The sequence below is a fragment of the Mesoplodon bidens genome, assembly GCF_964165515.1.
Source record: "Mesoplodon bidens genome assembly, chromosome: 12".
NCBI lineage: Eukaryota > Metazoa > Chordata > Mammalia > Artiodactyla > Ziphiidae > Mesoplodon > Mesoplodon bidens.
The window spans coordinates 11,567,638-11,591,806 of NC_138168.1; the positions used below are offsets into that span (position 1 = coordinate 11,567,638).

At 45.0% G+C, this 24,169-nt stretch overlaps 1 protein-coding gene across 3 annotated transcripts in view; it reads right to left on the reverse strand.

The window, feature by feature from the left end:
- KCNQ5 (potassium voltage-gated channel subfamily Q member 5) overlaps positions 1-24,169 on the reverse strand; it is a gene marked incomplete at its 5' end in the record, with an annotated part of 571,115 nt that overhangs the window by 50,356 nt on the left and 496,590 nt on the right. For 2 of the 3 annotated variants that reach the window (XM_081250514.1, XM_081250513.1), the window contains one exon: positions 8,715-8,935. In XM_081250514.1, the coding sequence (XP_081106640.1) occupies positions 8,715-8,935 (221 nt within the window). Of the gene's footprint in view, positions 1-8,714; positions 8,936-19,634; positions 19,692-24,169 lie in introns of all 3 variants that reach the window. The other variant, XM_081250512.1, reaches the window with a different exon arrangement.

Here is a 24,169-nt window from a genome sequence, read left to right on the forward strand (position 1 = left end):
ACCACAACACTATGAGATTAGAAATCAGCTACAAGAAAAAAAACTATAAAAAACACAAACATGTGGAGGCTAAACAATATGTTGCTAAACAGCCAATGGATTGCTGATGAAAACAAAGAGCAAATCAAAATTACCTAGAGAGAGACGAAAATGAAAGCACGATGATCCAAGACCTATGGGACACAGCAAAAACAGTTCTAAGAGGGAAGTTTATAGCAAACAATCTTACCTCAGGAAAGAAGAAAAATCTCAAATAAACAACCTAACCTTACACCTAAAGCAACTAGAGAAAGAAGAACAAAACCCCAAGTTAGTAGAAGGAAAGAAATCATAAAGATCAGAGCAGACGTAAATGAACCAGAGATGAAGCAAACAATAGAAAAGGTCAACGAAACTAAAAGCTGGTTCTTTGAAAAGACGGCAGCCTCTGTCCTGGGTACTCTCTCCCTCTCTTGACCGTGTACTGTCTCTGCAGCCGAACCTCACGAGGACGTCCAGGCAACGGATGAAGGGGTCGATGAGAGAAGGGAATGAGACCTGCCAGTAAGTGCTGCAGTGAGCTGAGAATGGACCCCTCCCAACCCCTCCCCCCGCTGAGCCTTGAGATGACACTGGACCCAGCAAGAGCCTGACTCTGAGCCAGAATCACCCAGCCAAGTCACTGCAGGGCTCCTGACCTCAGAGACTGTGAGAGTGTAAGTGTCCATAAGTAACAGATAACGAATACAGCATTCTAATTCATTTTAAAGCACCCACATACACATGCACACACACTTTGCTGTGCTGGAGAAACAAAATTCAGAGCTCCAGTTTACACAACCCTGCAATTCTCAATAAAACCTGGATCCGCAGAAGGTGGAAAGACATGGCTTAAGGCTGTACTCAGAGGTCACCTGGCAGCTTAGATTCTGCCAGAAGAAAGGAGGTAGAATCCACTCAAAACTCAGATCTAAAGCAGGGAGCTATTTTTTTCCCCACCACGAGAAACTAAACATAATTTTCCCTATAACTGTAGGGTGACAACAAACATTGGGGAAGAACCTAGAGAAATCTGGACAGAAATCTTGTTCTGTGATACAGAGTACTTGGATTAGAATAGAAAGCCAGGGCAATCTCCAGTTCAGTCAAAATAGAAACGCGTTTCCCCAGTAAGTAAAAACCAGGAACAGGCATTTCACAAAAAGTATTGGAAAAAGCAACCATTTACCAGAAATATGATAAATACTTAGTCTCTTAGAGTCTATAACCAGAGATTGAAAGGTCTCTTCTCCCCAACTCCCCACAGGGATAAGAACCCTGGGACACAAGAGCAGATGCTGGGGGACAGGGAGAATGCAGGACAACCAGGAGAGGAGCAGGACCCGTCCCTGGCTGAATAAATGGGGAACCCGGACAACTAAGGAGAAAAGAAACCCATGGACAGGAATTGAGGTGATTCCTCCAGGTAATGCTTTTCACCAGTTACCTTGGTGAGGGATGGAAAGTGTGTTTCAGATTCCTACTAAACACCCTCCAGGCTTTTGCACAGAATTATGCCAACAGTTAAGTTGGCCATAGACTGGACTTTTAATTTCCAGACTTTCAACCCAGTCATTCTCAGGAAATCCTTTTGTTCTGGTGTGAAAGAAAACCCTCAGGCTTTGTTCCAGGTGGAGCTCAGAGGAGTGGGGTCCCTTCCAGGGTCCAGCTGAAGCCCTGAGGGAACACAGCCTTCACAAGAACTAAATCTGTCAACACGACGCAGAGTCATCATCAGGTAATTTCAGAAAGTGCCAGAAGTATCATGTATTGTGGAAAACAATAATCAGAGTCTGGTTGAAGCTGGATCAACAGTGCAGGAAGTCAGGAAAAACGCTAAGTGCAGTGCTGTGCTTGGCATTTTGTGGAAACACCAAAAATGTCAACTGGGGAGACTGAGAAAAACACGAAGGAAGCAGATGCCATTGGAAAAGAAGCGCAGAAGAGGCCCAGCACCAGATGAAAGGGCCGTGTGTACGGTTGGGTGAAATATAAAATGCCGGTAGCTTGTGATTTATGCTGCTTGGAGGAGAATACCCCGTTGTGGGTACAGGAGTCTGTTAATTGAGGCTGGTTGCAAAACCACTGCACTAAAATGCTTCCCTTTGGCCAGTGTTCCCGTTGATCTTCTACTGACAATCTCAAACAAGATGTTTACGAGATGGTGGGCCGGGGACCCAGAGGTTAAAGAAGAGAGGAAGGGGATGGATGTTCTACCTTCAAGAGGAGTTGAGGGTTCCGGCATCCTGGGCTGTGCATTTCTTCTCTTTTGCTCATTTCAGGTGAGACCCAGACGGCTGTCATTCACCCACAGGGAAGGTGGGGTGCCAGGCAAGCAGCCTGAGGCACGGGGCATCTGGGGCGGTGAGGAGGTGCTGAGGAAGGCGGCTGCCCCCAGTTTTCCCCTGGTGGCCGTGGTGATAGGAAACCCACAATTTGGGCCGACTGCACGTGAGGACAGATTGTATTATCTGAATCCGAATTCATTTATTTTTCCCTAGGTTTTCCTTTACCCGCTTTGTCCTTGTTTTGAAATATAAGGAGTTAGGCCAGTCTGCGGTCACGGTCTCATGGAGATTAGGTGATGAAAGAAAGGAGGAAAAAAATAAAAGATAATGATAAACAAGAAATAAACCAAAAACATGTCTCAATCTGGCTTTTAGACACTCAGAGGAATAGAAATGACGTGTGGACGGAATACTGGGGAGGAAGCGTGTTTAAGGGCATTCTTCCCCGCCACCTTCAGGACGAAGCAGGAGAGACTTCTTGGCTGTGTCAGACACCACTGGAGGTTTTCTCCCAAGAGCCGATCCCCAAACAGAAGCCCTCACGTCTCTCCAGTCCCATCCCCTGCCCTGTCCCTTGACCTACTTGCCGTGGAGGAGTCTGGCCGCAGACCAGGTGCTGGATGCCGACTGGCAACTCCAGTGCCCACTTTCCTCACCAGTGGTCATTTCAGGCGTGAGACCCAGTTTTGCCACATAAGACGTGAGTGGGCCGTTTTCTTCACAACCTAGGGCGGTCCCCCCTTTGCCTCTCAAAGCGCCATGTGTGGGGAAGATGCTCGTAGCCATCCGGCTGCCGGCCTGGAGGAAGCGGCACACAGACCACAGCTGGGCAGAGCGAAAGGAGAGCACCGAGAGCAGGGGAGCCAGGGCACCTGCCTCCTGGCTGGGAGCTGTCCCGCCTCTGACCTTCTCCTCACGTGGTGTTGATGATACATTTCGCTACTGGTTAAGGTAGTGGAGCCTGCTTCTCTTGTGCCCCACAGCCAGAGGCACCCTAGCGGGTACCCTGGCTGGAGGAGAAAGGCAAAGAAGAGAAGTGAAGAGAGAAGAGCTCCTTGCAGTGCCTGGAACAAGGGAACGGGCCTCAGGGACCCCCATGATCGGCAGGCATTTCGCCTCTTTGCCCCCCAGCCTCTGCTTGGGGACCCCTGCACCCAAGACTGCTAGTCTTTCTCATGAACGTAGAGCAGCCAGCAACCCCTGAGGGCTTCCCACAAGAACTGATGCGTTTCCCTTGAGCAGAAACACTGTTACACACGTTGAGATGTTCACGTTACATGCAGTATTCCAGACATATATATATATATATATATATATATATATATATATATATATATATATTTTACGCTCTACAGGGTGGAGCCACCTCCAGCTACTGCCTTATCTCTGTCGAGATTTTCGTGCTCTTTGATGCAACTCTGAAAGGCATTCCCAGTACAGCAGGGTCCGGCACGACAGCCTCTTTGATCGCAAACTAACTAGTCACCAGAAACCTCGGCTTGCCCCTAGCTCTCCCTAATTTCATCCTTTGGGCTCTGCTGCCTGGCATTCCTTGGACTTGCTTCTGCCACATTCCGTGTGCTCGTCTGTGCTGACAGCTGTCCATCTCCTGAGACCACCTTTTGTATCTGGAAACAGACCTCAGATGGCCTCACGGTTTGCCTCCCTCCTTGGGTAACAGACACAGGCCAGATGGCTGTGATCCTGAGCCTCTGCCGGGTACCTGATCAACACAGAGACGGGTCATCTAAAGGCCGTTTCCCAATTTGCCGGATCTTCCACTCTTTTTTTTTTTTTTTTTTTTGCGGTACGCGGGCCTCTCACTGTTGTGGCCTCTCCCGTTGTGGAGCACAGGCTCTGGACGCGCAGGCTCAGCGGCCATGGCTCACGGGTCCAGCCGCTCTGTGGCATGTGGGATCTTCCTGGACCGGGGCACAAACCCGTGTCCCCTGCATTGGCAGGCGGACTCTCAACCACTGCGCCACCAGGGAAGCCCCTTCCACTCTTTGAAGACGGTGCAGTTCAGAGTTTTGGCAGCTGAGGCTGGGAGAAGGAGGGGTGGGCCAGTTGCTCAGTCGAATGGTTTCTAAGGGAGGGGGATCGGGCCAACTGAAGATGGAAGAGCAACAGTGAGAAAAAGGAGAAATGAAAGATGCTTAAAGGGAAACTGGCACGACATCTGAGGGCGCAGCTTTGAACGTGTCCTCCAGGAGGGCTGGGAGGTCAGATGGTCTGGGTGTGCGCCGAGGCTGCCCTGCTCACGGCTCTTAGATCTGGGCAGCTCTCAGCTCCCTCATTCACAAGATGGGGATCACGACTTGCCTCCTCATAGGGTTATTGGAAGAATTAAATGAAACCATCAAAGTAAAGCATCCAGAACAGTGCCAGCCAATAAATGTTACTTTCATCATTATTATTCTTGTATATTAAAATATAAATATTTTTAAGCCACCTAATTTATTCTTATTTTATTTTTAAAATGAGAATTGTACATATTTAAAGTGTATACCATGATGACTTGATATACATATACATATAGTGAAATGAAATTGCGGTATAAATTATACAATGGAGTATTACTCATCCTTAAAAAAGAAAGATATCCTGCCATTTGCAACAAGATGGATGAACGTGGAGGCCATTATGCCAACTGAAATAAGCCAGACACAGAAGGACACAAAATACATGATCACACACTCATTATATATGGAATCTAAAAAAGTCATATCCTACCTAAATTTTGAGATTGTATGAAGAGGCTTAAATACTATTGATTGACTAGTGGAACATTTCTATCTCTTATTATTAGATTTATAAACTAAAAATACTATTCATATCATATTGGTCAAAATCAGTTTGCTATGGCAATACCACCCAGGTCCCTTACAGTTTACTTTCTTCCTTTTGCTCTTTGTAAATTTCTGGTGACAACATCTGCCTGTTACTTTCCACTTCTCTAGTATACATGGATGTGGAATTTAAAATTGTGTCCTTTAAAATGTAATGTGTAAATTTCATCAAAAACGATAGTAAATAAAAACAACATGGAATATTTAATAACCTTTTGTAAGAGTCATTAAATTATAACAATGATACCATCTGTAGTAAAGGGTAGCAGATTTGGGGAGAATTATTAAAATTTACAGATTAACCTTAAATTTCTTTTGTTTTCCTATTATGGTGTCTTTTAGTTAACAGGCCCATTATTTCCCAAATGTAAGTTAGTTATTAACCTCAAGGCCAGTCTGAATTTCTATTTTTCTTTCTGCTATTCATCCATTCTCCCTGAGCTGTTAATGGGCATTGAAATGCCTAAAATATGTAAAGGGAAAACAGAAGTAGAAAAAAAAGAGCCCCAGAAGTGAATGAGCAAATAGATCCAGAATAATTGGGAGTTGGATGCAGTATTATATATTATTTTCTATGGGTAATAAGTGGATTTTAGAAATACTTAAAACATATAGAGGCACTATAAATAAAAATGTATAAATTGAAGTCTACATTTATTTGATAGCTACTTCAGCTTTTTTTTTCTATAAAAAGTGAATTTCTGTTCTTCTAAGATCTAACCATGAGGTAAATCAGAGGTCAAGGTTCTGGGCTACTGTACAGAGCAAGGAGTCAGGAGTCATGGTCTCTTGTGGGTGGGCGGCCAACAAAGCTACTTCAACAGGACAGCAGTCGGCCTCCTGTCACTTGGGGGACTCAGAACCAATTCAGACAGGCATTAACCAGGGAAAGCAATTCCCTTCTAACCAAAGAGAACTGCACTTGTACGAGATGATGATGTAAATGCATGGTAGGAGACCTTTCCAATTTGTGGTTTGGAAGAGAACAGGACTTCTGTTTCTATTTGTCTGACCTCTGAGACATCTTTGCAGAAACTGAAAATAGTGTGATGGATGGTTCTGACTCTAGGAGTCTTTGAAAAATGCTTCCCCTCTGGCCAAACATACAAGTAGAATTCATCTTCCATATTCAGAATCTGGATTCTCTGACTTTTATATTTAGATGTGCTCAGCCAACTGTAAGGACTTCACAGCATGGAAGCGATGCTTTCTGAAGCCCACGTTGGAAGGGTAAGGACCTGTTTCCAGTGCGAGTGGACCCAGGGCGAGGGTTGGAGCTGTGTGCACCCCCGGGGATGCTGTGCTGTGAGTTTGCAGGGGCTCCGGTATGGGCTGAATGGCATTCTGACAAATTCCATGTGCTGAAGTCCCAGCCCTCAGTCCCTGAGAATTCAGAGACAGGGTCTTGAAAGACATAATGAAGTTAAAATGAGGATATCTGAGTGGGTTCTAATCCAGTATGACTGGTGTCCTTATAAGAGGAGGAAATCTGGACACAGACATGCACAGAGGGAAGAAGTGGAGACACAGGGAGAAGGTGGCCGTCTATGACCCAAGGAGATCTCAGACTTGTAGCCTCCAGAACTGTGAGAAAGTAAGTGTCTGTTGTTTAAGCCACCCAGTCTGTGGTACTTTGTTACGGCAGCCCTGGAGCCTAATACAGTTCTATTCGTAGCAGGAGATGTCAAACCTCATTAGACAGTCCACGTCTACCCTCGGTGAAGGCTGGTCCCCGGCACCGAGACCAGGAGGATCGCCACCTAAGGAGAGGGGTTTGGTGGCCACCAGTTAGACCAAGGGCCCCCAGAGTGAGGGAGAGGAAAAGGGCAGTGTCTAAGAGGAGGACCCGATTTTTTAATAGAAAATCCTCTTCTGCCTTTTTATCACAAAAGCTTTACACGTTCATTGTAGAAATAATAGGAAATACAGATGAACAACATGAATAAACAAAATATAACTTTGATCTCACCTCTTGGAGGTAACTGTTCATTCACTGTTATAAATCTTTCCAGAACTTTTACTATAAATATATGAATTTACACACACATCCACACACAGCCAAAATGGAATAATTTTCTTTTTGTGATCCTTTCTCTGTTTCAATAATTTTAGACTTATAGCATCTTTTCTAATGTCTGCTACTTCATTATATCGACTGTATCCTAGAAATGGAATTGGTGGGTGGGAGGCGTCCAAGCTTAGGCAGATGTAAAGGCTCTTGATATGTTGCCAACTTGCCTTCCAGAAATCATGTGTCCATTTATATCCAGCAAGTCTATTTTGAGAGCTACACAAGCCTTGTAACTGCTAACTCTTGACTCAGCTGTTCATGGGCTTTCAGCCAATTCCTAGGGAGGAGAGTGCGGAGACCAGAGGACACTGAGATCTGTGCTGCCAGTGACTCGGGACACTCGGGGGCTTGGTGTAGGGCCGGGAGGGGTGTCGGTGCTGGGGAGAGCACTTCTCACCTTAGCACAGCGGCAGGAGGAGGGCACCTGGCGGGTCAAGTGTGCAGCCCAGATGGCAGCTGCGAGCTCCGCCAGGAGGGCCTGTGCCGGGTCAGCCACTGGGCGCTGCTGGGAGAGCCCGACGTTCCCGGGTGTGCAGGGTGGGAAGTGTGAGGAGGGAACTCCGGGGGCGTCTCTGAGAGTGGGGGGTGGCCCCACGAGCTCTGAATGGGCTGGGAGGGCCGGGGGCTGAGAAAGCCCGAGGTCACTGTGGGCCCGGGTTGTTAATTTTATCCCGCTGCCTGGGAGAACGCAGTTCTGCTCGGGAGTGTGCACAGAGGGGCTGACGGCCTTTGTGGGCTTTTCCGTGTTAATGGAAGATGTGATTTGACTTTGGTTCTTTGCCCAGGATAAGAGATCCTGGGGGTCGTTCTTAGAAGGAAAGCCAAGCTAATCTTAAATGCAAAACAAAATGTTTTACTTCATAAACACTGAAATTATATGGCACTCAACAAAACGTGTTGGCAAGTAAGCTTCTGCCACAAAATCTGATCAATAAAATAGGTTAATGCCTCTCAGAAGAAGAACCTGAATTCCACTTATCATTAGATAAGAACTTCCAGTGAGCATCTCTCTAACAAAGATGAGCAATGGTCTCTGATTTAGGGGAAAACAGAGCCTAGCAGAAAAGGAACAGCATCCTCACTGGGTCCAGAAAGGCTCTGGCCCCTTCTCCCTGGGTCTCAAGGTTCCCGAGCACCTGGCCATCTTCGGGCCTTTGCAGGTCAGACACGTCCTGTGCGTCCGAAGCACAGTCCTGTTGACCTGATACGGACCTCGCCTGAGAAATAACAATATGCTTGAGATATGAGTGAAGAATGAACAACACTGTGTCTGCCCTCCCTGAAATGTAGACTTAGCTGTCAAAGTTGCTTCCAAAAGTAAACTTCTGTACACTCGCCCAAAGCAGGGAATAAATTTCCAAGAAAACAAACAAATATTTCTTCCCCTGGCGTTGTCTCCTTCTCTCTGCGATTGGCACTAGGGAGAATTAACCACTCATGATCTCGAGCGTTCAGTGAAACGGTTATGGAGAAAAGGGACGGGCTTACCATCTGCCACCGGCTTGGGCTGGGAGCTCTTGAGCCGCAGCGAGGGCCGGAAACGGGTGCGGTCGTTGAAGCTCCAGCTCTTCTGCACTTTGGTGGGGCTGCCCTCGGTGGTGATGTCCGTGCTGGGGGACCGCCTGTCGCCCAGCGAGGCCTGCCTGCTCTTGACGCTCTGGCCCCGCGGGCTCGCCATGCGTACGCGCTCCTTGAAGCTGAGCTTCTGGCTGCGGGCGGAGCACAGGGCAGCGTTAGTGCGTTTCGGGCAGTGCCGTCCACCCACGTGGGTAAATGCTCGGATGAAACTGCATACGACCATGTACTTCAATACACAGAATGTTCTTAGCAAGTAGGGGTACAGCGATACAGTGTTCCCTTATTGCAAATTTGAGCTTTACTGAACCTCTCTGTTTGCATTCAAGTCCGTCTCATTCCACAGTTTTGCACACCCTTCCTGGATTCAACGAAGCCTGAGACCAAGCACAGTGGTTGGGGCACAATGACACTGGAAAGACCAGAGAACTGGTTTGGTGTTCGCCTTAGAAACAGATTTTAGAGTTAACCTCAACTTTTGAGACCTAAAAAAAAAGGTTTTGATTTTTGTGTTTTTTTGGGGGGCGGGGAGCATATCTCTTTGTAATTTCTAAAACATTTCTATGGGAAAACGGGGATGACAGTTACACATGCACATGTATTTACAGGCTGCATGCATTTTATACTCCAGGCAAGATTACGATTTCCACATCCATGCAGTCTCAGAGCGGCTGGCGGCACTGCAGACAATATTAAACACACAACATTTAAGACCACATTCATTCTGGTGAGACAAAAACCACACAAGGTAGCACGAACACAGCTTATAATGAACGAGATGACTGACTGATGGAATGAGATGCTGTATTCACCAACAGTTTCCTGATATTCGACAGGTTATTGATTGGCTGTGGCAGCTCCCGGTAAATTATATTTGTTCACGTTCAGTTCTCAGACGCCAGCGAGGCCTGAACTGATGTTGGTTGATAAAGGAAGTGTTAACCAGGCAGCAAAACCCAGAGTGCACCTCCGGGCCCTCCTGAGCACAAGTGGGGTGTGAAGGGCCGGAAAGGGCGGGCTGCCATCAGAGACCTGGGTTTGGAGGCCTCGCCTCTAACTTGGAGATAAAAACAGCAACATAGCCGAGGGACTTTTGTGGGCATCAGATGAACTATGTGAAGCTTTGTGGACCCATTTTGTTTGTGTGCTTGTTCATTTATAAACTACTGTGCTATTCATTAGAAAGTGATGCCACGGGGGGAGGGATAAATTGGGATATTAACATATACACACGACTATATGTGGAGCCCTATGTCAAGGACACCCTACATCAAGGACACAGGAAAAAAACTCCAGAATTAACCGAGCCCCCATAACAACTGTTGCCACGGTCTCTCCTAATCTAAACTGGACAGCCCCCTGGTTCCATACTAGGCAAAATAATCACCATGTAGTAACCTTGTATCCTCCTGACCAATCACCTAATGCCATCCTGCCAGCAGGAATTTTCTTAGTTTTGAGGCTATAAAGGTTGGCCACTAGCCCACAAAGGGGGTCGGCTCTCCCTGGTCTATCAGGAAGTTGCCCGCTGGATTCGCAGCGCCCCTCACCATCTCTGCCCTTTGCTCTCAACAAACTCATTCTTTTCTAAAATTCTTCAGGTCTGGAAATTCTTCTTCCAACCCGCACTCGGACCACGACATTTTGGTGGCCCGCACAGGGACATCTCCGGGGGGGATCTCCTCCCCGACCTCCTCTCCTCATTTCTTGGGACCCTCTGTGAACAGGCAAGCTGCCGTGGAAGCTACAGAGGAACTCTGGCCAGGGCCACACCCTGGTGTGTTCCGAAGGCTCCGTGGCTCACTTTGCCCCAGTAACTGCCGCCCAGAACGGGTGAGGGTCCCTCTGTCTTCCTCCTGACTGCGGACTAGGCCGATTGGTATTATGCGGGCACGGGTCAGGCATTTAAAAGCCATCAGGGCGCCTGCCACTTGAAGACTCCCGTGAAAGGATAAGGGGGTCACGGAACAGACCAGGCTGTTAGAGCGTCTGTCCCCAGCAAGGCAACTTCCGTGCACCGTGAGGCGCGTATTGGTTCAAGCAGAACACTGAGCCCCCTCCCCTTGGCCGCCGCCTGCCCGGCAGGACTACGAGGCCGATTCCTCAGCCTGTCTTCTCTGTTACACTTTCACCTTTTTCTCCGTCCGGATTGACTTATAGGAGCCTAGGCATTTCCTCTGAGCCATCCCAGCAGTGCCTTTTCACGTCTCCGGGCATCGCCAAGTGGTGAGTCACCCGGTGGGTCCTGGGAATCTCTCTCTCTTTTCTCTTTCCCTGCCCGAGTCACAAGGTGCCTTAGTCGCACGCTCAGGGGTCACCTCTCACGGTCGGACGCGATCGTTGAGACGGTCGACCCATTTTGTGCCTTAGTCGCACAGAGAGATCACTGGGACAAAGGGGACGCCTCTCTGTCAGCCGGTGACTCTCAGTACCCCCATTCTACGGCGTACAGGCTAAGAATGGGTTCTGGTTCGTCTCGGGAGCCTCCCTCAGACTCACCCCGTGGTTGTATCCTCAGGAACTTGGAAAATCTGACCCTGAAAATCTCAAAAAGAAGAGGCTCATTTTCTTTTGTAACACGGCTTGGCCCCAGTATAAACTGGGGGGCCGAGAACAATGGCCTCCTAACGGCTCACTAAATTATAACACGATCCTCCAACTTGATCTCTTTTGGCGGAAACAAGGAAAGGACTCAGAGGTTCCGTACGTCCAGACCTTTATGGCCCGTAGTCAGAGTCCGGAGCCGAGGGACTCATGCCGCCTTGTCTTTCTGTTGCCGCCTCATCCCCCCCACCCGCTCTGCCTCCCTCTCCAGCAGATCTCCTAGGTGACCCTCCACTCGACCTCTCCTGTCCCCCGCCCCATGGACCCCCTGCTTCAGCCCCCGACCCCATCTCAACCCACAGCTCCCCATCAGCCACCCCCACACAAGATCCAGGACTGCCCAACGCCAGGAAGTAGCAAATGGAGACATGGGCACTATTAGAGTCCATGTTCCCTTTCCCACGTCTGACGTTTCCCAAATTCAAAACAAGTTAGGTTCCTTCAGTCAGGATGGCCGCAATGTTCTTTAGACTCCAGAGAAAATTGGTTAAGATAAAAAGTTTTTAAGATTGCAAAAGGGGGTTCTTTTTGCATGTGCAATTAGAAAACCTAGTCTGTTGAAATAGCTTTTTCAGAATCCTGAGCCTGAGAGAACAAAAATATGCCTAGGAAAAAGTCTGAAGTTAACTCTTAATCATGTCCTTGAGCTACAAACACAGCCCACTTTGCCTGAGACTTCAGCCTTGGGTTAATTAGTAGAACTTCAAGCCAAGGGGGGAAAAAAAAAGGCAAAGAGACATTTTAAATCTCAAGTGGAAAATATGAGACCTCTGACTGTCTGGATATATAGTGTATGTCTCAGTATGTGTCTTTGTCTTTGGATAATATTGCTGAGGTTGATTTGTAAATGAGCTCCATTTAATTGGCTTAACAGAAAAGTAAGCACTTACAAATCAAACAATTCTAAAACAAGAAAAATTAAGCTAAATACATTTCAGGTTCACGTGAACCGGGAAATATTCAATATTAAATTAATACCTGGTGTTAATGTTTATGTTTGTTGATCTAATTAATATAGACATGTCTCGAGCCATCAACATTAAGTATAATACTTTTATTGTGCCTAGGTTTAATATAAGCTAAATAAGATCTTATTATATCTGTTGCAAATTTGTCAGCAATGAAAATAACTCAATGTGATGAAACTTTTAAGAAAAGAAAATACAAATGAGATAAGAGCTTTGGGTGAAACTTTTAGGAATAATTATGTTTCAGGAATGTCTACTTAAGAATAATCTCCCCAGATATTCGACTACTTAAAACATTGAGTTGTGCTAAATTAAGTGAAAGGATGGAAGTTTATTAAATAACTAGGCCATTTCCAAATAAAATAAGATACTGAAACATTAATTACTGAACACTGGCTTCCTTTTACACAGAAACAAAAGGTTTGGAACTATTAAAAAATGTGTTTGGTGCCACACTGAGATATTTTCTGTAAGAAAGCACATTCTTCAAAAATTATTATTTGGATGTATGTTTACCAATCTACAGAGTGCTGATATAAAGGACAGTTCATGGTTGCTTAAGGACAGTAGGATGTATGTTTTTAGTAAAAAAAGGTATGAGGAATGGAATTACATTTTATTAAGAAAAAAGGACGTAGGTCTAATTTAGAGTTGACTGCTCCTGAATGGAAAAATAAAGTGAGAGATACAGAAAGTGATAGAAAGTTTTGTGAAAAGTGGCCCCTGAGGAAAGAGTTTTATGCATGGTCAGGACTAAGTTTATAATGAATTTAATTAAGTAAATGAATTTTAAAAGTAAGCTGGTGCAAAACTTGAATTTGGCTTTTCTTTCTGTTAAGAGGACAAGTTTTCTTAAAATGTTGAACTGCCTCTGATAACAGATTTTAAATTTCTTTACCTCTTAAGTGATCTGTATTTGCCTTTGAAATCTTTTATTGTTACCTTGGCTAAGTAAATAACTATTGCTTCCTTAAGTGCTGTGTTCCACAACAGTAACCAAGTTACTTTGTTAATTTTATTGTGATCAGATTTTAAACATGCCTTCTTACCATGCCTTCATAAGTCTTTCGTCATTATAGACACTTACAGTTTCACTCTAATGCCTTTGCAAAAATGCTTCCTCTTCAAGAAGATTTATAAAAAGGACTTTTGGATAAGTACAAGTTTCTGACTTTCAGACTATAATGCCAAACTCGGTAAGAAATTGAAGAATTCTAATGAAAAACCTGATGGCTTCATAAAGCTGTTAACAGAAAGGATTAATTAGCAAGGACTGAATGAACTGGTAAATATGGTTATAATTTTCTATAATTATAGAAATTTGCATTCTATCTGAAAAATTACTGGTTTGAACCTGTGTTTTCCAGGTGTAAGGAAAACCTTCCCCTCAAACTAATTCTGACTTACAGTAATTTGGTAAATTATACCTTTGTAAGCAAAACTGAAACATTTACCTCTTGCCTCCGTCTGCTCCCTCCAGAGATGGGAAACTCTTAGGTTCCCAGCAGCTTTAGCAGATAAATTAGGAAGGCGACCTCACTAACAGGTACAGAAATCTCAAGGTATTTTGGGAACCTTGAAAAGGGAGGAATTCACCTAGATCTGGTAAGCGAAATCTGTGACAGGCCCTTGGTGTGAATTTCCTAGCCCTGAGAGGTCTTTTAAAAGTTCAGTCTGAGACTCCTTATAAAAATTTCTGCATGCAGAAAGCCTATATGATCAATTACAGTTATATAAATCATCAGGCCAAGTTTAGTGAGACCAGGCTGAAATATCCTTCTCTCTCTGTTAAGAGAACAACGTTTTCTTGGAATGTTGCTTTTAATAACAGACTATGTAAATTTCTTTGCCTTTAAGCAATTTGTATTTACTTTTAAAATCTTTTGTTACTTTGGTAAAGTAAATAAATATGATTTCACAATGATCTATGAAGATCATGGCACACATGATAAAGTTCATTCTGCTTCTACAAAAATTAACCCCTCACTGCCATACTTTTGCCATCCTGATGTCCTTAAAACATGGCAACAGTCTACTCCTAAATCAGGGAATTTAAAATGGGTAAACAATAACTGTCAATCAGTCAGGGCTATGGAAAATCCAAGACGGCTGCTTGGCTTTTTCCAGCTCCCTGACAAACCTCGTTTTTTCATTTGATGGGATAAAGCCTTCCCTGGCTGCAGGGTTAATGCCCTCACAATGAATAAAAAAAATTACGTTTCACTGAATATTAAATTCTAGTTTTATTAATTAAGGTCTGTGTTACTGAGACTCACTTCCCAGATATTTCCTTGCTGTTATGTTATATTGCTAAAAAGTTTAACTGAATTATTAAAGGACACTCTAGTTTGTTTCTAAAGCTTATCTCAGTAATCTATTTTCGGATGAAGATCAGATGCCCCAGACCTACAATCAGGGGATTATGCATACTGGAAAAGACATAATTTAAAGGACTGTCTGCAAGCTGGATGGATGGGGACCCATTTTGGGCTGGCTAAATGGCTTTCTTTGTAACTATACCCTCAATTTTAATCAGACTAGCCTGGAGTGGGGTCCCTGGTCAGAGGAGGTTGAATATGATGTATTACATGAAGGTAATTTCACTTTGTGTTGGGGAAATTCAAGGAAAAATGTGACTAAGAAAATATATTAATGAAGACAATATCCCCATAAATAGCTTGGCACTGGGAACTAAATATGTGGGGACTGGTGTGACCACCGGACGCTTACTTAGTTTAACCTCCCGACAAGACTCTCCTCCAAAATACAACATAATTCAACTAACATTCAGAAATTTGTTCTGCCAATTCCCCCCGTCACACTCATCATCAGTCAGAGCCGGGATTCTCCCCTTTATGTGTAGATGATTACTTCCTCGGAGTTTGGCCTTCCCATGGTCCCAATCGTAGGCCATGGGAGCCCAGTCTATTTCCAGAGGAAAACTCCCAAAAGGTGAGGGCCTGGCTCTGGGTGGGGGGTATCCTTGAGGGGCACCGGATTTTCATCTCTATGCGATAACAGGGTCTATCTGGACCTTCCCACACTTTGGAGAGGCCCCTGCACAATTAATGCTGCGGTCCCAGGGGCAACCATTATGACTACAAAGGATTTAGCTTCCTCAGGGGGCGTTCCCAACTTGGGTCCTTCCTCGAGGAGGCCTTAAGACCTGTCCCAGAGAGACAAAAACGAGCCGCGGATTGCGGGGGCGGGGGCTGCTTATGATAACCCAATTCTTGATCAGCCCGAAATAATACGTAGCATCTTTAGAGGGCTCTCCTGGTTTGCAGACATACCCCTCTTAGAGAGGAGTGTTCTCCATCTCACCATCACGGTCCAGGAACCCTGGAAGGCTGCGGTGCTGAGGAACAGCAGTCAGCCCCAGGCTCTCTGGCCGAGGGGGTTTTACAAAACAGGAGGGCCCTTAGTGGTATAACAGCTGAGGCGGGGGGTGTCTGTGCCCTAGTAAGCGAGTCAGGCTGCTTCTATATTAATACCTTCGGCCAGGCTGAAGAGGACCTTCAGATTCTAAAGAAAAACATCAAATTAATAGAAGATTTAAAAGAGAGAGCAGGACAGGGCCCCAGCTGGCTTTCCAGCCTCCTCTCCTCTCTGGGGATCCAGATATGGATGTGGCTATTGCCCTTGTTGGGACCATTAATCCTGATAGCCTCTGTTTTGTTGCTTGGCCCCTGCATTATTAACACATTATCTAAGTTCGTCTCCCGACAGGTTCAAAAGATTCAATTCCAGATGGTGCTACAACAAGGATACCAGCCAGTTGGCACAGGGACTACGTTGGAACAAGCTGCCTTATCATTCCACGGGCTCTCATCTCCCTCCGTAAATACATCCTGACAGAGAGCGGGCACTGGGCCTCAGGGCCCCACGACGCCCCAGCCAGCAGGAAGAAGCTAGGAATGGTCATCGCCCCTTTCCCCAGTGACCTGGGCTCCTATGGCCTGAGATGGGGATAGGCAGATAGTTAGTCATGAGCGGGGCCAAAGATTTGGCCCATAAATAAAAAGATGGGAGAATGTAGAGCCCTACATCAAGGACACCCTACATCAAGGACACAGGACAAAAACTCCGGAATTAACCGAGCTTCCATAACAACTGTTGCCGTGGTCTCTCCTAATCTAAATTGGACAGCACCCACCCCACCCCGACTCCATACTAGGCAAAATATTCACCATGTAGTAACCTTGTATCCTCCTGACCAATCACCTGCCAGCAGGAATTTTGTCTTGAGGCTATAAAAGTTGGCTACTAGCCCACAGAGGGGGTCGGCTCTCCCTGGTCCATCAGGAAGCTGGCCTGCTGGATTCGCAGCGCCCCTCACCATCTCTGCTTTCTTCTCAACAAACTCACTCTTTTCTAAAATACCTCAAGTCTGGAAATTCTTTTTCCAACCCGCGCTCGGACCACAACACTATATATGAAATAGATAGCTAATAAGAACCTACTGTATAGCACAGGGAACTCTACTCAATACTCTGTAATAACCTATATTGGAAAAGAATCTAAAAGAGTGGATATATGTATATGTATAACTGATTCACTTTGCTGTACACCTGAAACTCACACAATATTGTAAATCAACTATACTCCAATAAAATTTTTAAAAAATGCATTTCTATTTTTATGCCAAAAAAAGGGATGCTGCTATGGAGTGAGGGGCCCAGGGTTCTCCAGGCCTGAAGCAGTGGACAGAAAGGGTCTGAGGCCCACAGTCTGGCTGCAGCCTTTGTGGGACATAGAGGCGGTGTTCTCACAGATACGGATTATCTGAGACCAAGTGGAGGCCCCTTCTTTTCCACGTTCCGCCACGTCCACTGTCCCCAACTGCGGTGTGCAAACAGCAGATGTGTTTAGTGGCTCTGTGCTGTGTAGGTAACAAGAACAGTAACACTGATTCTTCCATGCCTAGTTGCTTAACAAACGATGTTCTAAAAAGACACCACGTTGTGTGTGTGTTTACGTGAAAACACATCAAACAATGAACTGTGCTGGTCAGCAGGTCCTGGTAATGATAAACACTCTGGCCATGCAGCTGACAGCTCCGATCCGAAGGGCAGACACAGCTGTGCGGCCGGACTGAAGGCACATGCAGAGAGCAGGCAGGCGGGTTGAAACGGGAGTCGGCGGTTCAGGGCTCTTAAGACAATCCCATCAGACAAGGCTTTCTCTGTACTTGACCAATGTGTGATTACATGGTGGATTCATTCAGCAGTAGCAATAATAACACCGTAATGCTGCATCTTCTTATTCCCAGGCTAGGTTCTCCATGTCATCCAAAGCTCACAATATCTAAACAAATCCTCAAAGGGATGGTGCTCAAAGTGTCTACTCTTTTCAAGCTTGTTTTTTTAATAGTAAAAATTTCAAACCTCTTTTCAGTTTTGGCCAATCTGTTCCATCATTTATATTTATGATGGTCTGGTTCAGGAACACACCACTTGCACCTTTATTTAGAATAATGAATGGCTCGTCAACAGAGCTGCCATTACAAGTGTTCTCACTATACTTAATCTAATCCATTACCTTTCCTGGAACTAACAGATGCTAATTACTATAGAAGGTTGGGTTTAGTTAATACCAAATTATTTCTCAAGCTTTCAAGATATCTCTCTTTCCTTTGCCAACTGAATGAAGAGGAAACTGATAAAAACATCATAAAACCATTTAATATGAAATTTAGTTTTCTCTTTTATTTATTTATTTATTTATTTATTTATTTATTTATTTATTTATTTATTTATTTTCTTTTTGCGGTATGCGGGCCTCTCACTGTTGTGGCTTCTCCCGTTGCGGAGCACAGGCTCCGGATGCGCAGGCCCAGCGGCCATGGCTCACGGGCCCAGCCGCTCCGCGGCATATGGGATCCTCCCAGACCGGGGCATGAACCCGTATCCCCTGCATCGGCAGGCGGACTCTCAACCACTGCGCCACCAGGGAGGCCCTAGTTTTCTCTTTTTAAAAAATTTCAATTGCTAAAAAAGTAAAAAAAAAAAATCTAAAATAGGTATCAGCATTAAATCCACCATGGTTTATTTACAGTAACAAAATATTTAAAAACAATTGCTCCTATAAGAATATTTGAAAAAATTGCCCCTATAAAACATTTAATATTGTCTTTAAGAATTAATGGAAAGTGGAAATAATATTTTCTGAATATTAGTACTGGTTAAGGCACTTAAGTTGATAGAAATGAGTTCTAGGTGCCTCTTCCCCTTTTGTCCTTCTAAAGTACATGAATGTTTGCCAACGTCTAATGTTTGAAAAATTCTCTAGAACTATTTTAAAGTGAACTCAACATATTACACACTAAATTAGAAAAAAAAGATGTAATGTTTTCAGTCTTTGTTCTGACATAATTGTATGACAGTTAAGAATAACATCCTAATCCAGAACTTTTTAGCCAAACAAAGTTTTCTTTTCCAAGGCAAAGATCTGTTCTTGTGTCCTCCTACAAAAAAGTCACTTTCATTTATTTTTCTAGTTCACTTCCCCTTTGGAAATCAACAGAGTATCTTGACTAGATGACTATTAAACGGATTAGGTGGCTGTTATTGAAAACACACAATGATTAAAAATATAGACTCTTCACTAGTCCACTGAAGTTTTCATTATTTTTTGGCTTTTTTTTTGGTGATACCTATGAACATGATTTTTGAGGAAGGTTTATGTAACAGTGTTTTTAGGTAGATTGCCAAAGATTATCTCCAAGAGACAACAAAGAGGTCTCTCTTTGGAGAAAGTAACCAAAAGGCTGCTGTGGTCATTGATGGTGTGCAGCCCCTTGTCAAGTTCAAATGGCTGGGAATCAGCCGGCCACTGGATGATCCCTGCCAGGGACTGGGCAGCATCATGGCATCCCCATGGGAATCCTCTCGGACTCAGAACCCTGGAGTTACTGGTACGCTTAATTAGGGCTTTAGCCCTTCACAGGATTAGCATCCTACAAATTCTTGCCTCTGGCACAATATGGCTATGGAACCAGGACAACCCAGTGCGTGCACAGCTCAGCATCGTCCCACCACCAGGAGGCACTGTGCGGACCTGCCTGTTTGTCCCCAGGGCTGAGAGGGTCCAAGCAGGCAACAGGCAGCAGGGGAATTAGGAGCAGGTTGGAAACCTCATTCAAGAGTCCTTAGAAGAGTGAGTCTGAGCAGGGCTCAGTAGGGTGGCGGAGTAACCTGGTCATGCACCTGAGGTTAGTTGGCATTCTCAGATCTCATGTCAGTAGCCGGGATGCTGGTACCTCTGCTTCCATGAGGTGTGTATTCTGAAGAGCTTCTGCTTATGACTACAGACCTTACTAGGAGTGAGGAGACACAGCAGCAGTTACTAGGTGGTCACCACCAGGAAAGTGCTCAGGGGTTTGTGGTCTTTCTTGAAAAACAAAGCCATTTGGCTTCATTGTTTTTCATATGTTAGTACAAGGACTAGTTAAACACTAAGGACAAACTGTGTAATTTAATTGTGCTGCTCGAAACAGATCCAGTGCTCTTAATGGTTAAGTAGAAATAATTAGATGACATAGGCATTCCAAACGATGGTAGTCTATGTCTTAGCATCTGTTTCATACGAAAATAAGAATATAAATATTTTAGGATATAGCAATCTTTGTAGTAAATAACAATGCAACATAGTATAAATGATGGAGGAGTAAAATATTCCAGAACTTTTAAAGATAAATACTTATAGAAATCAATGAAATAAATAACATTAATTGCTTTGAAATTAAAAATAATCTTGATTTGTATGAAGCCTGCATTTGTACTTAATATACATAACCAGTTGTAAGAACGCATGTGCCAAAAGACAGAAGAAAATATTCTAGGTTGAATATAAGAAAAAAAGCATTTTTCTTGTATTAAGTCTTACTATGTGTTTTTAAAAGACTAAATCCTTTCCCTCTATCAATAAAGGTGAACAAAAGGAGAGACCATTTAAAAAAATGTTTTTGAAACAACCTAGCCTTTTGCCAATAAGGATACAAGTTGACTACACTGAAAAAGGAAAAGCAGTCTTGTCTCACTGAGTTTAGTTTAACAACACATGTAGATCATTCACTGTACACAGAAGAAAGAAAATGTAAACAGTGGAAAATAAATGCAGAAGAAATATGAGCGCACAAAGTTTTCCATCAGTGTTCTAGATTCTCTCCCAAGACTCACACTTCTCAGAACCTAATAAAGGCAAGCACGCCAGGAGCAGTTCTGGCAAAGCACCTGGTGGATCACAGCACAGGATGAAATGTAATAAAAGAGTATCACTTATGCTTTAACTTTTAAGATACCCATCTTTGTAACAGTCTCACAAGTACCTGTTCAAGCAACTTCACAGAGTCTCCTAGAAAGTCCAGCAGGGTTCCCTTAGTGGCTCATAAAGTGCGTTAAGGCAGTTTAACTACAAAGCAGGCATAGAGCCACCAAGTGTTGATTAAGGAGACAGAGTACAGCAGAGGCAATGAGATTCACAGATAATCCCCAAGTCTCTGATATATGATCTATACCTGTAGCAATGAAAACTTAACAGGTAGGAAGAAGTAAAAGCTTTCTTGTACCATCGTGATGACTAACAACCTCATCAACCTTGTCAAGGAGGAAGAGAAAAAGGTGAGGATACCGGCTGAATCCAGCTGGATGGGTTTACAGGAAGATTCTCTTCTCAGAAAGTGACAATTGATACCCAAACAGAGAACCGTCTAGCTTAAAAAATGAGTTGGAAAAATTACTTAATGGAATGATGAATTAAAATAAAATCAATACACACCATTTACCACCACGTATGAGATTAGAACTGTTTTAGTGGGAAGATAGAGGGAAACAAGTGAATGATGAAATGATGCCCAAGAAGCTGGGTTTATGGCTTCAGCTGAGGAACAAAGCAGGCTCAGCTGAGATGAACGGGGATTCACACCTGACCCTGTACCGATGTTCACTCCTGTTCAGCTGAGCTAGATTAAAAAGCTCTTTTGGAGACTGACGAGTTGTATTTTTTTTTCTTTTTTCTTTTTTGGCCGCACTGCGTGGCTTTTGGGATCTTAGCTCCATGGCCAAGAATTGAACCCATGCCCCTGCAGTGGAAGTCTTAACCACTGGACAGCCAGGGAATTCCCTGACGAGTTGTATTTTTAAAGAAAAATTTTGGATCTGTCACAAACAACATGTAACCATCTTGGGGCTGGGTGTCTTTCCTTAGCCCAAGATGCTGTACATGAATTTTTAGAAAACATATCCTAACCTCAGTGTAGAAAGACAAAATCTAAAAAGAATGTCCTGAAGCAGGGAACCCAGTTCCCCAGGGGTATACGTGAGCGTGTGTGGTGCCCACTCCATCCTGCAGAGGCCTGATCTACAATCCTGGCCCCTCAGTCAGAGGGCACCAGTGCAGGGAGAGGCGCTGGCTGCTGTATTCGACTCTTCTACATCTGGGTCCGTCCCAGCTCTCAGAACAGAGAACCGCCCCCCCCCCCACCCCCGAGGAAGGATTTAGGAGATTCCAGGCTCTGGAGGATAACAGAGTTAGCTGCAGCACATCTACGCTGGTCTATCTGAATCACATCGATACAGCCTTGGCCCAAGCAGTAAAGGCTCTGCACTTGGACTGTGCTGGTCAGTCCGTCTGAACTTGGGTCCAGCGCCCACTGGCAATATTCTGGACCCAGAGCTGCTTCTTCCAAGGGGGAATTCTCATCAGGATGCATTTCCTCTGAGCGGATTCGCTGGCGTGAGGGGAACTTTGTTATTTCCTGAGATGTTGCTATTGTTGTTACAATATACTGCATCCACTAGGCAGTCTTGTTCATTTCAGGGCCACAGCACGGGGAAGAGAAGGTAATATTCATGCGGGGCTGCAGCTGATTTCCTTCAGATTATTGACATGTTTTTAATTTTTCATTTTCTCTCTTTTTATATTCCTCCTCTTTACCTCTTTTGTTGGTGTTTTATCTCTCTTCGCATAAAGTACTGGAGGTCAGGGGCATTTTATTACTCCATCCAAGGGGTATTTATTGAGCACATGCCCTGTCATAGCTTCACACACGGTGACGTGATGTGTAACCGGAAGGCAGCAGACCCTAGTGCGTGTGGGTGAAGCGTGAAGTAAGGCACGTGTGCCACACACGAACACACGGTGTGTTCATGGTGATTTCTGCCAAATGTCCAATGACCACAGAGAAGCCAGAAGTCTCTGTGTGATTCTCTGAGTCAATAGCGCAGCTCAGTGGTTCCATGTATATTCCATGCATACCTGCCTACAGGGGAGTGATCTTTGACAGCCTCAGTCAGAATAGATTTTAACATCATGACATTTAAAACATTTGGTTGTGGTCTTTTTGGTTCGTGTTTGGACCGAGGGGTGGCAGCTAGAACACCTGGGTTCTGCCTGTGCTGTCTGCTTTGGGGACCTTGGAAGAAGTGCAGCATCACTGTCAGCCCAAGGTGGCCCCTCACTCAGCGCCGCCACAGAGGCTGTGCTGAAGCAAACACCTCCACACGATTTGCAAATGTCCCCTTTGGAGGACGAAACCGAGACAGGTGACCTGATTCTCAGGTAGCTGCAGAGTCCCTGCCAAAGAGGGTCTCTGCCCTTAGGACTTGGAGATAGGTTCCTTTTTTTTTTTTTTTTTTTTAACATTAACTGTACATTGATAGGTTCCTCTTTGAGATAGTCTGTAAATGGATAGCTCCCAAGACAAGGAAAACGTCAAATGTCCCCAAAGAAACTAAAACAGCTTATAATGGCTATAATTTATTTTAACTTTTCTTGAGTAGTTTCCACACAGAAGGAGGGTGGGGTTTGCGTGGAGTCTACACAAAGGAGGACCAGAGCGTCAGGGCTATTCAGCCTGCCTCTTCCAGGGTCTAATGCCCAGAACCTCTCTTTGGGCACAAATATCTCTAACATGGAGAACAGTAACTCTTCAAGCTATTAAAACTCTCTGGAAATACCACCCAGGAATAGCCCATGCCTTCTGCTCTCTATCTGCCACATAAGAGAAGGGTCTCTAGCACCACGCCCTGTGTAGGCTTCCCTACCCTGGAGGAGTGGGTGCATCCGACCATGCCCGCCTCCCATCGTAAACGAATGTGTTTATGTTTCGGTTCATAAGCGTTTTAAGTGTTAACTGAGATAATGCAGAAATGGAAGACCCAGAGACTCATCACCTCAAGAGAACTCTCAAAACTGATTTCAGGACATGAATAAATGTGTCATTAGTATATCAGTACCGAGCTAAAGGATCAACCCCTGGCCAGCCCTGGGCAGGGGTTGCCCGTGTTTCCTCATTACTAGAACGGGTGGCAGTGACGGGAAAAGCCTTGTGTCCCTTGTGGAGAGGAATTCCAGGTGCCTGGGACACCCTGCTGGTCCCGCCTCTGTCCCCCGTCACCCCACCTGTGCTGAGACCCGCCTGCCCTGTCCTCCAGGGCTCTGCCCCCAAACCTAGACCCTCCCTGGCACTCGGGAACCCAGATTCAACTGTTCTCTTTCAGCTCCTTTTCCCTCTGGGTCTAGTTTTCTGCTATTCAGTCTGATTGATACAGCATTTCCTTCTAAGGCACGGAAGAATGACCATACAGTGTAGCTGATCTGGTGAAGTGTCCAGGAGGATTCTCTTCTTCCTCAAGGAAGGGGGCTATTCGTTTGGATCAGATCACCTGAGTAGACCTCAGCTCTGAATGAGCGGGAGATGTTGCACAAAGAGTGTTCTTACCTCCTGGACACAGGGTTCGTTTTGTCCCTCCCTCCTACCCCCTCCCCAAAGCATACAGTTTCTCACTTTAACAG